Source organism: Chamaea fasciata, unplaced genomic scaffold (assembly GCF_029207755.1).
Source record: "Chamaea fasciata isolate MVZ Bird 193981 ecotype frontalis unplaced genomic scaffold, bChaFas1.0.hap1 SCAF_4, whole genome shotgun sequence".
In the NCBI taxonomy this organism is placed as follows: Eukaryota; Metazoa; Chordata; class Aves; order Passeriformes; family Sylviidae; genus Chamaea; species Chamaea fasciata.
Genome location: NW_027094089.1, coordinates 75899320 through 75917363, shown reverse-complemented (window position 1 = coordinate 75917363; position 18044 = coordinate 75899320). Strand labels below are relative to the sequence as shown.

At 40.8% G+C, this 18044-nt stretch overlaps 1 protein-coding gene across 3 annotated transcripts; it reads right to left on the bottom strand.

Annotated features, from left to right (window-relative positions):
* Positions 1-1336: 1336 nt before the first annotated feature.
* Positions 1337-17226, bottom strand: LOC136288657 (P2R1A-PPP2R2A-interacting phosphatase regulator 1). 3 transcript variants are annotated; one of them, XM_066182093.1, is made up of 10 exons: positions 16911-17226; positions 13544-13622; positions 9632-9688; positions 7532-7575; positions 7395-7449; positions 6873-6965; positions 6344-6432; positions 5626-5690; positions 4523-4619; positions 1337-3428 (listed from the first exon to the last, which is right to left on the bottom strand). In XM_066182093.1, exons 1-10 carry the CDS (start codon positions 17060-17062, stop codon positions 3269-3271), a joined length of 891 nt encoding a protein of 296 aa, XP_066038190.1. In that variant the 5' UTR covers positions 17063-17226; the 3' UTR covers positions 1337-3268. The 3 variants fall into 3 exon arrangements, with proteins under 3 accessions (XP_066038190.1, XP_066038191.1, XP_066038192.1); XM_066182094.1 differs by having other exon boundaries at positions 5626-5687; XM_066182095.1 differs by lacking the exons at positions 7395-7449; positions 7532-7575; positions 9632-9688.
* Between the last annotated feature and the right edge of the window lie 818 nt (positions 17227-18044).

Sequence of the window (18044 nt, the reverse complement as noted above, 5' to 3'; positions counted from 1 at the left end):
AGAAGTAAGAATTTAGGATTAAGCTCTTACACTGATCTCAGGAGGACCTTGGGCAGCTGCTCAGCTGAGAGTTCAGGTCACCTGCCTCGCTGGCAACGCACAGAAGACCCTGCAAGTCAATCTAGCTGAGGCAGAGGCTCATTTTTCCTGGCATTTGTACCTCTCTTCCAGAGGGAAGTATCTATCCCTCTGCTAAATGCAGCAGCCACTGAGGGGTTCATTCCAAAAATACAACCCCCTGAGCACTGGCACAGTTACCAACGTTCCCTCAGCAACTGTGTCACTCTGGAGAAGGTGGAAGGAAGAAAAACAAAACACCCATCACTTGTCAAGGAAGACACAGTGGCCCAAGATCTGATTTAACTGCCAGCAAATCCTGCAGGATAATTTTCAACCAGACCAAGCAAGTGCCGAACCCAAGTGTGATTTTTGGAAGGTACCATTTGTGGCAGAATCCCAGAGAGAAGCAGAGGCAGTATTAAAATCATGAGTTACTAGACAAGAACAGGTTTGATTATGTGCATTGTATAACATCCTGATTTCCTGCATCCAGATACACATTCTGGAGTATAACTGGTTCCAAAACTTTTCATTTCAGTGGAAAAAAAAACCCTGTATGTGTCACCAGACTCCAGGGAGCACAACAGCAGTTTCTTGGTGATGTGGAGATAACAGTCTGAGATGCTTTCCCACAATTTCAATACAATTTCTGTTTTGAAAAGCAGGGAAAGGAACGGATACAGAAAAATAACTATTTCACTCTCCTCCAACAGCATGAATTGATCCAGAGAGGTTGTGGACTCCCCATCCCTGGAACTGTTCAAGGCCGGGTTGGATGGGGCTTGGATCAACCTGGTCTGGTGGAAGGTGTCCCTGCCCATGGCAGGGGGTGGAATGAGATCGTTTTTAAAGTCCCTTCTGACCCAACCCATTCCATAATTTTCTGATTAACTGCCCTATTAAAGCAAACCACAAACACTCCCCACTTCTTCCCAAGAGTTAAGACCTTCAGTATTTCCCACCAGCCAGCAGAAGCTACTGTCTTCCAAACTATTTCGCTACTAGGTTTCACCTCTAGGTATAAACTAGGGACACATGTAACTTGTATTCAAAAATGTGTGGGTTTATTCTTTTTTCCTAGAGTTGTCACAGACCTGCAAGGCAGCACTGCACAAGGAAAACACAGTAAGTCTGCTGCAGATTTTAATACCTACTTGCCTGTTAACTAGACTGAGTGGAAGTAAATTGCAACAGATATTTTGTTTTTAAAAGAAAGCATTTAATCCCAGAAGGAAACAAGAATATGGTTATCTAAAAAAGTGCAGAAACAGCAAAACACGTTTATTTTTCCATTTATTGGCACTTATTTGAAAAACAGCATAAATATCCAACAGAAAAGAGACAAGTTGACCCACACTCAGCTATTAAACCCTCCTATACTGATGTGTCTTCTAACAAAGACTAGAAGAGACACCAGGAGGTTCATTCTTAAGCAATACACAAGATGTTAGAAAAAAAAAAAAAAAAAAAAAAAAAAAAAAAGTCTTGCTCTCACCACAGAAGAGTGAACGCACAGCAACTCTTTGGCACAAACCTGAAATTGCAAAGCCAAACTTTGCCTCAGCAGAGAGAGCAAACAGAGCCCGGCACTCCCGTGTGCATCTGCTTGGGGACAAAGGGCAGCTGGGCTTGGGGAGGAACTGCAACCAGCAGGGTGATTATTACAATAATTTAAGAGGAATGATACCAGAAGTAAACCATGTTGTATCTTAACTAGAACAGAGTCAGACTATTAAATACATTCTATCTCCTCTCTACAATAAGGACACACAGAAATGGGTCACTGGCCCTCAGGTTGCCAGGTCTTTGCACTCCAAGTCATCCCATTCTCATTTTGATGGCTGCTGTCAGTCAAAGCTTCATCCATGTGAATCTTTCACAGCAGAGTTCAGGGCAGATTTTTCTCTTGAGGAAGTTTCCATACTTTTCTCACTTTATGACACACTACAAAGGTTTAGCATTTAAAAATTAAACATTTCGCTTCATTCTTAACCTCTCTAGAGAGAAAGTTTGAAACCACATGGCACAGATGCACAGACATGTACAAAGAGGGACTCAGCTGGGGGAGTTCAGCTGCACAACCCCAGTGAGGGTGTCACTGCAAAATCCCAGACAGCTGTCCATAGGGGGGGGTCTGCAAATTCTTCCTCCTTGTTGGAGAATTTCAGAGTTGAGATCAGGATGCCTCAACACACTGACTTTTCAAGCATCTCAGATTACCAGATTCCAGGCTTCTAATCAGCATCTTAAGTTTTCAACAGCAGAAATGACTTGATGTCACTGTTTGAGGAAGCAACATCAGGAAATTAAACATAGATTAAATATGTTTGATGGCCTCAGGCTGTCAAAAGGCATTTAAGATTCCTCACCGTATCTGTCATATACGAGGACAAATACTGACTTAAAAGAATGCATTTCTGAAGTACTAAATACTAACATTTCAGGATTTAATGTATAGTCACTATTTTTCCCTATTAAAAGACATTTAACAGAGCATCTACCACTCCTATACATCATCTAAATGGGGAAGAAAAAGAAACAAATGCCAGATACAAAACCCCAGAAGAATGTTCCACACCTGATTTAGATTCAGTCAAAACAGAAGTCATGATCATAAATAAAATCCAACATATAAATTTGACAATTCACCAGTTTGTTCTTTTCTGACATCCACTGGAACACAGAATTGATTAAGAGCCAATCATAACAGAACACAATAATATTAATAATAACCAATTTCCCACTGCAATATTCTCCCTTTCATATGAAGAAGAAAAAAATATATGTATCTAACACTCTGGGAATAGAAACAATTATTAAGCTGCTTCATTGGTTTAGGCTGAGGACAAATGTGAGTTTTCTGCTCCTCCACAGGCAGGGAGGACACAGGCTGCTGGCAAACCAAATCTTCTACAAGCAGGACAGATGTACAGTGTGTGTAACTCATGCCAAGGAGATCACATCCACTGCAAACTAGCAGCCTGACATGAGCACCCAATGTGTCTGCAGCCCAAATGCTTCTATATTGTAGTAAATGTCATACAAATCATTAGAAAGGTGAATTCCTCCTCAAGGAACTATTCTGGAAGTTTTCTAGGAGTAATGACATTGCTGGAAGTTCCTATGAGGAACAGAATGGGTTACACACAACAGAAAGTCTGGGCGACATCCCGCCTGTTTTCCGGTGTCCATCGGCAGATTCCGGCTCTCAGTTCATTGGTAACTTGGCCACGAGATCAACTGGCAAAAACGGGGATCTGGAGTCGGAGAGCGACACTGGAGAGTCTGTGCTGGTGCCAACCTCAGCTGGGGAGTCACAGGAGGAGCCTGCACTGCTCCTGTTGTCATCCAGGGCGTGTGAAGACAGACTGAAAACACAGCGACACCAGGGCATGAGAAGCGAGGCACTGGCTCAGGGGAGTGCCCCAAACCAGCCCAAATCAGGAGCAGCAAACACTGTGATCTGAAATACACCCGCAGCTACACACAGAGTCACTTCCAGACTCACACAGAACACTCTGCCCATTTCCTCCTTTGCTCACCCAAAAATGGGGCACAGATCAGAAGTTCCAGACCGAACAATCCACTGCCAGCCTTACTCCACCCTCAAAGCCCTGAGGCAGCACAACAGCCAGAGGCCTTTTTGCCAAGAGAGCCACTGATAAATTGTCCATCCTCCACTATAGTACATATTTCACATGACACAAATTCATAACTACAGCTGATCTATCATCAGTGATAGCAGCAAGGTGATTTTTTTTAAATTACCATCTCCTATACCAAGAGGCAGCAATTGAACCCACACTGCTATCTCCACTATAAACAGGGTGTGCAAAAAACATGATTTTAGAGTACCTTTAAAACATCTATTTTTCTATTGCCACTCTAAGCTTCTGCATGAATTGTACATCAGCTGAGAGGCAAAAAGACAGAAATACTGTGAACAACCCTTGACAGTTGCGTGAGCACACTCTATATATGATTAACCTTTTGACTAAAACACTAGATCAAAATCTCTTGCTATTACCAATCACTACAATTTTTAACGAAGTACTTTTTATCTCCTCCCAGCACCTCTGATCCTCCAGGAAGGATCATATAGACTCATGTTCCTCAGTGACAAAGAACAAGGGAGAAGAAGAAAAACCCAATTCACCCAAAAAACATCAGCATTCACGTTTGATTTCAATTTGAATCAGACTCCAAAAGCTATCATCTATGAGGTGTCTCTTCCTAAACATGCTCAACACCCCATGTTATCAGTCAGGCCTAGAAACTGCAGAATTGTAGGGAACATTGCTGCCTGTTTACTGTGATAATTTCAGTGCTGCAACATTATGAGATATCTCTATTAAAAAAAAACAAACCAAGCAAAAATAACCCTTCAAGCATTATCACTGCTAGAAAAAAAAAAGTTTGTAACACTTCTGGGGAAAGGGACAATAAACAGCACAGCATTTACCATGCCCCAAGGTCCGCCTGATGTGCAGCCTCAGGGGTTAGCATGTTGGTGGATCCTTGGAATAATCTTTTTGGGTGATCTTCCATCTCTGTCACACCTTTGGGAAGAGATACCAAGTGATAAAAATTACGACTCATTTAAACTAAAATCCACTTTCAGTATACTTCTACACAGCAAACAGAAGAGAGGTTCAAACTTCCAGTATTTCATATGTAGAAGATAGAACTCAGATGCTTAAATTTTAAAGACTTTCTATTTCCTGGAACCATTTTGTCCAAGCTTCAGTACAGTTTAGTGAATAATTAACTAAGGCTAAGAGATCAGATATTTATTCTTCGGTCCTGAAGAATAATCGTTTTGTTTCAGTTTATCCAGATATCAGTTCACTGACCAGCTCCACCAGAGCAGAGAAGCTGAAAATAAGGAAAAGGAAGAAGCTTCAGGATTATCACAAAACTTTTCAATTGACTTTGATTTCCAATTACTCTAGAAGAGAAGAGGATAGATAATTAAATAGGCTATGACAGAACCCAGTTGAAAGTATTTTAAAAGTTGTCTCAGAGCCAGAGGTGTTCTATAACAAAGGTGAAGCTTGAAAATAAAAAAATAGGTGCAATAAAATTTCCAGAAGTTAAACTTGAAGAAAAATGCAAAAAGACAGAGAAACATTTCCTAATAAAGTTGTAAAGTGCCTACTAGGCCTGTGCATCAGCTTTGGGTTTTGAAGAGTTATTTGAAATGTACAGTACCTGTCTGCTTTACTTAACCAGGACTTTCAAAGTTTTCTGTTTAAGTTAAATATACTAATATTTGTATTTATTGTTTTGTTAAGCAGGTTACATCACACTTTTTATAACATTTATTTGACCACAGTAATGGGGAGGAATTAGAGCAAGACAATTATTAGCTTTGTGAAATCAAAAACTTTATGGAATGGTAAAATCTAATTTAATGATTTGTCTGTTTTACTATGTGTAATATGTTCCATTTCTAACTGCTTTTTGAAGTACCAGCCAACTGGATAGAATTATAAAGAAAACTATATGAATTATTATATAACTAACAAGTTGGCCTACTGTATTTGCCAAACCTAAATACTGTACCTTTTCTTTTGATAGATCCAAGAACACTTGGTCGAATGCAGTTAATTGGGCTCTGGCTTCTCCTGCTAGAAGAAGACAAATGCTGCACTGAGATCACCATTAAACGAGAAAGGTTGAAAAAAATAATCAAAAGAGATTCAGAAAACCAACTACTGGGTGGAAATCACTAGAAAAATAGGCATTAAAACAGCTTATCCAAAACAAGTCTCTTTTTTTTTTTTTTTTTTTTTTTTTTTTTCCCCCCCGAAGATAGACCAAGATAGGCCAGGAAGCACAGAACTGAGCAGGAAATGTTTAATTACATTATTTCACAACTGGGGCACTCTAAAAGCTCTCATCCAGGCACTGACTACATCTCAGTTGACAGGCTGAACTGTGAGGGTCTAGTAAAATTTAATTGTATGCCCACATTCCTCAAAGGAGTAACAAACCCTAAATCTGTTTGTGTTTTCTTTCCCTCAGAATTCAATTACTAAAGATGTGAATGAGAGCAATATAGAGACTACACTGGGAAGACAGATGCCATTTCCCAATGCTATGACATGAGGATTTTGACAAATGTTTTACAACACTGTAAAATCTAAAGTCTACATTAAGTATACGAAGTTGTGTTTGTGCTCAGAAATCAATAACAGATGCAACAAATTCTGGTATTTCAAATGTCTTCTATGAACAAACTATGTCAATTTTCTATCACTGATATGATCTGGTGACTTACCTTGAAAATCTCCTTGTTGGACTTGGGCTGGGACTTGGAGGCAACCCACTACTGCTCACCAGACTTTGCAAAGATGGTGAGAAACATTGCTGAGAGGAAAAGAGTTTGTGTTGTTATAAATACGGTATCACTCCCATGTGGTAACAATTGATGCTTAACTGCAGAGAAATAACTCAGTATCAAATTCAGCAACCAGTCACTGGGTTTACTGAAACATCAGTTTTTGCTACTGAGAAAAAAAAATAATTAAAACTGGACAGATTCCATTTTCATGCAGATTTATTTCACTGTACTATGGTTAAACAGACTTATTTGTTTTTTATTAACCACAGCTTAACAGCTGAACACTCCACAGAAATTCACAACCACAAGCAGCTGGTATTTTCTGGTTTGGGTTTTAGAGGGTTTTATTTACTCTCTAGTTTCTTATTTGCAGCTGAGGTAGAAAGGAGCAGGTGGCCTTATCTTTTGCTACTAATTTGGCTGAATTTATTTAACTCTACTTAAGATAAAAACACATTTTGCTCACCTTGCCTATTCCTCGTGTAGGTGAAGGAGCTGGAGAAACTGGAACAAAGTCTACTTGCTTTGGTGATAGTGATTTTTCAAAATCATTGTCACTCTGTAAACAGTACACATAATTAATCTTATGAGCAGGAACCTTAACAAGAAAAGGACTGATTGGTGTGAAATCCCAAAGTTATCCTCCATCATATCAACAATTTTTAGGTAGACATTTATGAGCTTATGTTTAACAACAACAACAAAAAAGCCTTAAACATTACATGGAGAGTATCAGAACATGTAAGAAAATTTGAATAGGCAGACATCCATGCAATTTCCTTTTGACACGGCAGCCCAAGGAACTCACATGTACCTTGAACAACTGATAATTATATGCCTTGTTAGTGTGAAAAATTGCTGATCAAAAGCAGTGCTATACTAACAGCTTAACCGTAGGTCAAACTATCAAAGGAAATGTTGACATGAGAGGGTCTCTAGTGTCCTGATATTGATGATAGAAACACAAATGAAAGCATGAATGCATTACCAGGCTCAAGCTCTCCTCCCATGAGTGGCTCATCTGCATTGCTACTTGCACTTCTCTATAAAGAAGAAAAGAAATGTATTGTCCCAGGCCCACAGAGGTTTGCAGTGACTGGAGTTCTGCTTTGCCTTAGTGCTCACCTTTCACGAACTGTTTCCCTGTTCAGCAAATTCATTCCTTCTTCCTAAAAGATTAGCACATGAAAAATTAAGGTCAAAAAAAACAACCTCCCACTTTGTTCCAGCAGATCAGAAAAGCTGTGGTTTCACTTCACTTTGGCATGTGGAAAATTTAATTCAACTCTGTTAAGCAACAATAACTTCAAATTCTCATCCATGGAAAGGAGTGAGGAGGAGAGGATGAGAAAGAGATGTAGCAGGAAATACCATCATGTAAGAAGTGCTTATGTGAGCTGGTTGTTTCCCAAGCAGCTTTATTTTCATTACTAAACAAGAAGTAGCTACAAAACTGAATAATGATAGTATGAACCAGAAATTCTGCACATGCCAGAGTGTCTTTATGCAGTCTTGAATAATATAATTTTACAAAGGGGACACTAGTACAGATAAACCTCAAAAACATGGCTGGATTCTTACCTTACTCTATGGATTAGTGACTAACTAGACAGTTGTCAGCATCTCATCTGCAATACACTGCATTGCACACAATGAATTCAGGAGTCAGTGAGTTTTTTTCCTAAAAAACCTCCATAAAATATTATTAAAATGGATCAAGTATTTAACATTAAACTAAACATTAACACCAAGTACAAATATGACTCCATCTCCTCTTAGGCAGACACCATTCCTTAAAATTAACTCAATGCTAGCCACTTTGTTCAGTGACTGAGTAGGTTCCCTAATTCAAGTGTAAAAGGTCAACTAAACATCTTTACAATCCTCATCATAAGTAGGAAGAGTCTAACTTCTTCACCTGTGTGATAATTTGCTCAGATTTGAAAGAGATCAGAAGTGAATCACACAGGTTCTCAGTGAGTATACAGGACATGGAATTAATTCCAACTACTAAATCTAATGCTCGAACACAAATTAGGAAATTACACTGCTTGCTTTAATAAATGGATGACACAAACATGAATGCAGAAGTATTTTCCAGAAGATTGAATTATCAAATTTTACTTCAGGTAATAGAGCAGAGCCACAACAGTCCATTCCTTTGCTCTCAGAATATTTTGTATTTTATCTCCCCGCTCACTGCAGGGGGGTTGGACCAGATGACCTTTAAAGGTGCCTTTGAACCCAAACTAATTTATGATTATACAATATTTATATATTAATCCTAAGCTTTTTAGTATTGATAAAAAGAGCTGTACAGCTGACCTGAGTGCTTCAGAGTCTATTTAAGCCAGTAAATTATTTACATAATGAAAGCAAGCTGTTATTTTCTTCAGGATTACCTTAAATAACTGAGGTAGGAAGCAGAAGTGCCTTCTACCTCTCAGGCACCATACCCTAAAAATGCTGTCTGAAGCATTAAATTGTTTTCTTAACTTTTGACCCTGTAAAAACCAAACCTATGCATTGAAAACTCGCCAGATGAAAAAAAAATTTAAAAATTAAGCATCTTCAAGTCAATTTTGTAACCATTTTTCTGTCAAAAAGTGTAGATATAAAATGAAGGACACAGAAGAGTTTGTTGATTTTAAAGCTGGAGTCTTCTGCCTGTGGTGTGCTGGCTGGGAGCAGAGCTATTTGAGCCCGCTCAGATATTCCCCACACTACCCCCCTTCCTGAGTGTTTGCTCTGCTGCCCTTCCCCCTCTGTTCATGCTGTGACAGCACAAGTACAGGGATCTGGATAAGAAAATTATACAGATGAAAAAATAGCCCAGCCAGAAGAGTACAGACTATTTTTCAGCCAGAGTGCTTCCTTATCCTGCTCATTTTCTGGCTGCAAAGAAGTCCTGTGCCAACACAAGTTAAGGAACAGTTTGTTATTGGCCCCGAATATTTATGCTGGCACTGCTGCCAAAAACTTGGTGAAACTTTACCCTAAGGGTTTACATTAAAGGTTTCCTTTCTAAAATGTCAATTTTAAGAATCCTCTCTCTGCTCGAATTTTCTCCTTGCTGTAAGATGCATTTTGCTTCATGAAACGTGGAACTGGGCAGGCAGTTTGAAAATAAAATCTACAGCCAGTTGAAGGACTTTAAACATCAACATCAACTGCAAAAAAAGCCAGCCACCTATAAAAAACTCATTTAGAAGAATCTGTGCTTACTTGTTTGATTTGATGAAGACGGCTGCTAGGAATACGAATAGGAGATGATGGCACAAACTGCAAAACAAAGTCACATACATTTGAAAGTACAGCAGAAGGGAGGGAAAGGTGCCACAGAAATGTTGGTAAAGAAGTATCACCCCAAACTAAAAAGAACCCAACTTAAGAAAAAAACCCATATCACTTAAAACATTCTCAGTGTATATATAACCTACATTATTGACTTGCAAGGACATGTTAATATGTATCTTCACATTATACTGCTTTGTAAGCTCACAGATGCTAATTGGTATCAGCCTGGCCTCCACTCCCATTTCCAGGCAACTAGAACTGACAGCTTTCCCCACAGAATGGAGCTGCTTTTCACTAGCACACTGTCACCCCCAGTATGTATGTTGGCATAAATATTTCCTTTATGTGACTCAGAATATTTATTTTCATTTAAGTGATCCACAAAGTTCCCCAATAGATCCGTTAAAAATACAAAGCCAAAACAAAGCATTGTACATAAAGGTTCCTAGATTGTTGTCTGCCCATAAGTGAGTACTTTGACAGGTGAAAAAAATCAGCTATAAGAAGGCTAACAAAGAGTTAAAAACTTTCTTTATGGTTTCTCAAGACCTTCACCAATTTGGGTGAAATCAGACAAGACGTGACTAAAAATGGTCTTCTGTTAATGTTGACAGTTTTCCATCAAGATCTCACTGGAATGCTATGATCTAAAACTGCACACCCAAAACCGAGTAATTTAAAGTGATTATTTTCTCAAAATATAATTTTCTTTCATATATTTCCCATCTCTCACATTGTCAACCCTCAGTTGATTTACGTCATAGCCATTCAGGGAAAAAAAAATTCTAAACCAAAGCCTTGAATACAGGTTTAACTTCTCTGCAGGAGGACAATCCTTCCAAAAAATAAGGTGTCTTTTCTAAATGGATGTGTTCAGCAAGTAAGGCTTGCATTATTATAGGTGTTTTTATAGTTCATTCATTATAAGGCTTCATCTGCTTCACAAAACATTACTAGAGCTCTTCATCATGCAGAAGCTGGAGAACTAACAAAACATTCAGTTAACTGTTACTGCACCATCTTCTAATCAGTGCCATGGAGAATACAAGGATTTTGCTGCCTGACAGGGTAAGTTAACCCAGACGGTTAATGCTTCATACACGCAGAACCCTCCTTCTAAAAAAACAAACATGAAGACATCACACCCTGCTTCTCACAAAAGAATTCAGCCTATCAGGCTCACACTAACATTTGCGCCAGAATTTAGTAATCGTAACATATAATACTAAAGTCTAACAGCTGTAATATCTTGATTTGCTACTTTTAAAGTCCAGTTTAGGTCAGTTTTACTATTGTACTGGATTCCAAAAAATCCAGTGCACCTAATAAACATTCCTCCAAGCTGCACCAGCCAATGCAGACCTTGAGTTGACCTTGATTCTCACACAGAGAAAAGGATTTGGACAATAGTGCATTCCTCCCTATTCAGTCTGTCATTCCACAGTAGAAATGCATTTGTTCCACTCATTATATTCTAATTTTGTGACTGTGATCCACATACTTTAAGGTTTAACATTAATAGAATATGTACAAAAACAGTGGTTTGCAGTACAAAACAAAAAATATAAAAAGACAATTAAGTGTTCCTCTGCAGGGTCTGATGCCCTAACACAGCTCTGAGGATCCTACATAATGTTTCCAACAAAACATCATCCTTGCTTTGTCAGTGTGTAAAACTCACTTCTGCTCTCTTTGCATCCTTAAATTTAAATCTTGTGAATAGAAACCTCTGTCCCTTTCAAAGGATACTTGCTAAACTGAACTCATTTATTAAAATTATGGTACTCAAATCCCCAATGTTTTAAGAGAGCAAAAGCCTAATAAAAACCTTACAAACTATTAGACTATGACAGGGAAGAAACACCTCCCCCCCTACTCCAGTGTGTCAGATACTGTGGTCCAGGTAAAGTTTCAGCAGTGCCAGGCTGGCAGGCCTCACTGCCCAGGTGAGCAAGGACTGCCCCAGTGCCTCTGCCCTGCCCTGCAGTGCCCTCTGCCTCCTGCCAGCACAGCAGAGGCCACACCGAACACAGGGAAACTACCTGGCTTAAAAAAAAAAAAAATTAAAAAATGTAACATCAACTTCTGCTGAAATAGCAGCTAAATATCTAACCACAGACTCAACTGCTCTGCTCAAGCAACAAAACAAAAACCCCAGCCATGCAAAACAAAGCAAAAAAACACCAAAACATTTATTCACTGGTATCTCCTGGAAGAAAAAAACTGCAGATACTGAGCCTGGTTAAACTTTCTTTAGCAATTACATGCAGTGTCAGAAAAACTGCAGAACAAACTCCAGCCCAAATGGCACCACTGCCCTTGCAGTGACCATTATAAACCAGCTGAAGCCTGAGACTTGGAGAAGCTACTCTGAAAACAGATTGTGGAATTCAGCTGAGCAACTGGGACAGCACTGAAGATGGAGTAGATGGTGTAAAACCTTCAGTTTCCAGAGATTTTAGTAGCTCCCATTGTTCCCCAAGAGTGAACAACACGCAGATTAGACAAACACTAATCAACTTTTTTCCCACAAAGTTTAACAAAACATAAGATTTAAGCTGCACTTGTAATACTTGTAATAAATAAGTTTCAGTTGCTCACTGAATCTTTTGACCCTCTTACAGTTTACACTGCAGTAAAACTTGGATTAGTTTTCTTAAACACAAAGAAGTGGGTTTTGAAATACACTTTATCACCTTCTTATGTAAAATTTAATTTACAAAAGTAGATGTAATCTAGCTCCTCAGTATACGTCTAACATCATAAAACTAAATTTATCTCTTTGCTATAGGAAGAATACCAAGGAAGGTTGCTTAGGGTACTCGATGCTGAAAGTTTAATTCTATTACAAAGTCATTTATCTGTTGATGATCCTGGTTTAAGGCCACAGAAGGATGAGAATCCCTAAGATCCTTTCCAAGTCCATCCTCCCTGCCATATTCAACAGAACCATAACCCAGATCATAACTCAAAGGAGCGCTTCAAAGCAGACAAGGCACTGATCTAGCAGTCAGCGGGGAACTTGATTTTTAGTGTAAGTAAATTTCATGTACTTTGTCAGCACCTGGTCAGCTGGGAGTGAAGAAGAATGCCACTTTTTAATAACATTAGTTTGAGGGGAAGGGTTAGGAACATCATCCCATGAAGATGGAAACACTGGTTAAGCCCAGGAGTGAACCAGCTCCTGCTTCCCAGCCAGTTCTGGGCAAGGCACCCTGAATTAGCAGCTTTTTAGCCCAACAACTGAGGATGTTCAGGAGTAAACACAATAAACTGAGCTTTTGCCTTTGTTTTTTTCTCCTCTTGCCTGACCACAAGCACAAACAGATTTACACTAAGCTGCTGCCCTAAATCTATGAAGAAAGAGACTTGATTAAGAAATCTTCACCATAACACTTTCTTTCAGTTTTTTCATCCCAGCAGGAGAAAGGCTTTTCCACCAATCTTTCTTACATATAACTATTCTGGTTCTGCTACAGATGCAACCTTTGCTGAAGTACTTGTCTGCACTTTTTTTCTTAAGCATCAGAAATCATTTAAGACGTTGATTACTGTTAACAGTACAGTTAAACAGCTAGTTTTCTTAGCAAGCTATCTTTCCTACTCTACCTTGGAATATCTATAAGAAGCAAAGTTATGATCACAATGAAACACAAGCACTCTGCAAGCCAAATGGTGTATAAGCAACATTTCATTATAGCTACAGCATATCAATGTCACAGTCTAGAGCCTTTTTTTCTGAAAGCAATGTGATGCTAGTTTCACAGACTGCAATCAAACTTTGTTTATTCCCGTTTGCATAGTTCTGTGTGGCACCTGCTGGGGCAGGAGTTTTCTTACCAGGCTGTGCCGATTCATGACGGTGGTGCTGTTCCTGCGCATGCGCAGGACGCTGGCCTGGAACACCTGGGAGTTGTCGCTGCAAAAAGAAACACCAGTCAAATGCAAAACCCATTTCCTCCCTAGCCAAAAAAACAAGCACCTCTTTATACCAGCTCAGTTCCAAATGCTCTGACAGTTCTCCTGTTGAGACAAAGCACTCCAGAGACAGGTAGGTAAGAGCTCTTTTAGCTTGTTAGCAGAGAGTGCAAATCAACTCGTTCATCCTCCGATTCCCAGCTGGTTCAATTAATGATTTCAATTAATCATTTTGTGTCTTCAGAATAACTGAGGAATTGTTTAGACTGTACGGGTTTATGATGTTTGGAATGGCTGCTGCTTGTATATTGCTTCAAATGTCATTCAACAGAACAAATGTATTAATGGCTTGTAAGCAGTAACTGAAACCAGCTCTGATCCCACAGATTAAATAGAATTTAAAAATATAGCATCTTGATAAATCTTATCGCTACAAACACTTAATATCTTCTGAACATTTTTCCAGGAAAGGTTAAATTATACTTACAATAAACCCAGTTTTCAAGGCCCCACAGCAATGTATCCATTGAAACGGTATAGGATTATTTATTTGACACAAAATGAACTTCTTTCTCTAGGCACTTTTAGTTCTTTGATTCCTAAAGCAAGTTTTACTGGTAATGTCATCACCAGTGTTTCAACAGCCCATCATCAGCACTTAATGAACACAACTGCAGAAATAAACTAAATTTTATGGTTGCTAGAAAAAAATTTTGAGCCACAACCCTATAATCCTCATGCCCAAAAATAAGTGAGGAGCTGCACAGGTGAACAAATCCAAATGTGTGAACAAATCCAAATGTAAGAACAAATCCATTGATTAGATTCAAATTCAAGAATTCACATTATATCTCTTTGTTTCTGCTGCTAACTTGGGACGAACAAAAGACCCCCACAAATACAATTTCTTTAAAACTAACCTGACCAGCAGAAGTACCTTGCTATGAGGACTGATAATCCTACTACACTTTCATGACACACCATTGTCAGAATCCTCTAGTTTAAAACACATCAGTTACACACATAAGTTTCAGACAGCTTTTATGTAGCTGTAAATAAAAAAAACAATAAAGCTTATACTGTGAAAGAAAAGCCAACAGCAATTGGCATATGCACTGTACTTTCTGCCAAGAAAAATGCATAAGCTCTCCTTCTCCAAAATGTCAAGTACATAGGACCAGACATCATTTACATAATTTACAATTTTCCAAGAAAATTTCACTCAGCTCACACCCCAAGAGATCAAACAGCTGCCATTTGACAGAGGTGGGAGAGGAGAAATTGAAGGGATGCATGACATGATGTTTAGAGATGAGTTTTGGCTGAGGCAAACAGCCACAATTCTTTTCAGTGTAAGTGTACTGGCTGGCATGCAAACACAAGACAAACAGCACATCCTGAAATCCAGGGTCTGAGTCAAGAAAACAGGTTGGAACAATCCTGCCCCACATTACCATAGCCTGAGTCCAATACTCAGTGCTAACTAACAGAGAGGGAGAGAAAAAAGACCTGCAAATAATCCTATCTTGGATCCTATCTGACCAGAACTGGTCAGATCTCAGACTTACTTTACACAGAAAACTACAGCTCCCACTAAAAATCAATAATTTTTTTGGCAAAAAACAAGAGTTGAAAGTTCTGCAAAAGGTAACTTTTGTGATCTAAAATATTCCACTTATTTATAACTGTTCTCTGGATCTACAGCAACTCATTTCCCAAGGTCCTTACTTAAAAATGAAGAAGTCAAAACAGGAGATAGAGGAGAAAAAGCAAGCTGTGTAAGAGCAAGAGTTTTTGTTTCAGTTTACCCAACAAAGCCATTCTGGGAAAAGCTGAAGTTTGTTGCCAAGAGCTGCAATCTTGCAAAAACAGTATTCTGATGGAAAATTCCAAACTAACAGGCAAACCACTGCAACCACCTCAGACTAGTTCAATGGCATTTCAGTTTTATTTGTATGAACACCTAACTCATAGTGTATGAACAGTGTCAAGGCAAGAGCTCAAGCTTACCCTTCTATGTGCCCAAAGCCTGAGCTAAATAATTTGTTTGAGTTTTTTTTTTAAGAGTTAAGGGTCTTAGAATTTCCAGTTTACAAAAGGCTGAGATTATAAAAATGTCCTGTGTAAGTTACACAATTAGTTTACCTGCTCAGAAACCTCCCAGGGGAGAGCTGCCATACACAACTCTTCCATACTGCATCAAAATGTAAAATGGGAGTTGTTTCATTGTGATTATGCGAAAGAATCAAAATTAAATTCACTTAACATTAATCACAATGGAATAGGCAATAAGCAGTATTTCATCTGAACTGTCAGACACCGTTAACCATTTTGGTAAAAGAGGTACGTGAGATTTGTTCACCACTTGATATCCAGTTCCTTACAGAAAAAGAAAAGAAAAAGAAATCAATCCACCAGGAAGTACTTATCATGTAATATCCTACAGTTTATGAAACCCATTGTCAATATGCTCTCCCAAAGCGCAGACACACCAGTAACAGCAGCACGTGGACCACCTTACAGTTGGAAGGAAGCCAAACCATGTAGCAGATGGGGCATCTCCCAACTTCTCAACAGCCCAGAGGAGACAAGAAACAGCCCTTTGGGTTATAAACTTACCCAAACAAAACCGTACAAGAAACCCTACCTGTCGGAGAGCTTTCACCTGCCCCTTGCCTGCCACTGCCACCTTCTGTCCTGTCAGCTGAGGAGAGCCAGACCTGGCAAACACCCAACCCTCCTGCAAACAGACCTGCCACAGGCTGGTGGCAACATCCAGGCACAACTGTCTGCACAACACATTGTATTTCTCCCAGTAATGCATACTACAGATATTAGTATCCAGGAAAATTCCTGGGCACCTGACACACTGTTTTACACTAAATGTAAAAACTTACGTCAAGGTCCCGTGAAATTACCTCCCTGACCAAATTTGCGTGATTGTTCCGAAAGCATTTACTGTTGTAATCATACACAGAGCAGTGATTTATTTTCTTCAGACTTGATCCATTACAGAAATCATCGCGATTGTTATTCGATGGGTAAGAACAGCCACAACTCTGACGTTGCGGACGGTGTTTCTCCCCAACACAGCAGACCTTGGCGAAAACAAAGCGTTTCGGTAAAACCAAAGCCCGTCTTCCCGGACTTCCTCGCACCCCTCCACACACCGATACGTTCCCTAAATCCCTCCCAGGCAGGGGCAGCGCTCAGGAACCCACTTTTCCCCGTGGCGTCGCGGAGCATCGCCGGAGCCCCCGCAGGGCCGGGAGCCCCCCGGGCCCCTCACCTGAGCCCGTGGATGAGCGGGGCGCTGTTCGACCGCCTCAGGCCGCCGCCGTCGCCCGGGGCCGCGGCGCTCCCCGGCGGCAGCTCCAGGTCCAGCTCCATCTTCTCCTGAGCCATCGCGGCGGCGGCTGCGGCTCCTCCCGCTCCGCCCATCCGCGGCCTCAGGCCGCCGCTGCCCCGGCCCTGCCGAGCCCGCGGGCGGGGGGGCTGCCGCAGCAGCGAAGCCGCATGCCGGGGCTCCGTGGGCGGCCCGTTCCCGCTGATCGCCGCAGCCCCCGCGGGCCCCGGGCCGCTCTCCCCGCCCGGCCCCAGCGCAGGCGGGCCCGGCCGCAGGGCGCAGGCGCGGCTCTCCGGGCACGGCTGTGGAGGTTGGGGGTGTCCGCGCTGTTCTGCTGCTGCTCGGAGCTCTCTGGGCAAGGGACGCGGCGCTTGTCGCTGAACAGCGATAAGACCGCCTCTGAGTTCGTACCGAGCTGTTGTGGCTCGCGGAAAACACCAGCGGATGGTTCCGTGCAGGCCTAGACAGCTCCAGGAGTAAAGCATAAAACCGAGCGTTTTCAAAATGCTTCAACAGCTACATGTGGCCCTAGTTTATATTTAGAGCGGTTTGTGATGAAATAGGTTGGAAGGTTAATGCTACACTGGCTGGTGGACAATGCTGAGGCTCCTAACTCTTGGGAAAAAGTGGGGAATCTGGTTTGCCTTAACAAGGCGTAACCATGGAATGGTTTGGGTTGGAAGGTACCTTATAAACCATTTTGATCCATCCCCCTGCCATGGGCATGGACATCTTCCACTATGCCAGGTTGCTCCAAGCCCATCCAATCCGACCTTGGACACCTCCAGGGATGGAGCAGCCACAGCTTCTCTGAGCACCCTGCACCAGGGCCTCAGCACCCTCACAGGGGAGAATTTCTTCCTAATATCCAATCTACGTACAAGGGCTATGTACCCCACTCACTTTCGATTTGAAGCCCTTCCCCTTTGCCCTGTCAGTCCAGGCCCTTGTAAATAATCTCTCTCCGTCTTTCTTGTAAATTTCCTTCAGGTACCGGAAGGCCACAACTAGGTCACCCCGAGGCTTCTCTTCTCCAGGTTGAACAATCCCAATTGTCTCAGCCTTTCCTCATAAAAG

Excerpts from the sequence above, each read along its gene's own strand:
- LOC136288657 (XM_066182093.1), bottom strand. The coding sequence starts at position 17,062 with ATGGGCGGAGCGGGAGGAGCCGCAGCCGCCGCCGCGATGGCTCAGGAG. Across the intron at positions 6,966-7,394 it reads GGGAGGAGAGCTTGAGCCTG|AGTGACAATGATTTTGAAAA; the intron begins GTAATGCATTCA and ends TACTGTTTACAG. Across the intron at positions 4,620-5,625 it reads TGGATCTATCAAAAGAAAAG|GTGTGACAGAGATGGAAGAT; the intron begins GTACAGTATTTA and ends CTCTTCCCAAAG.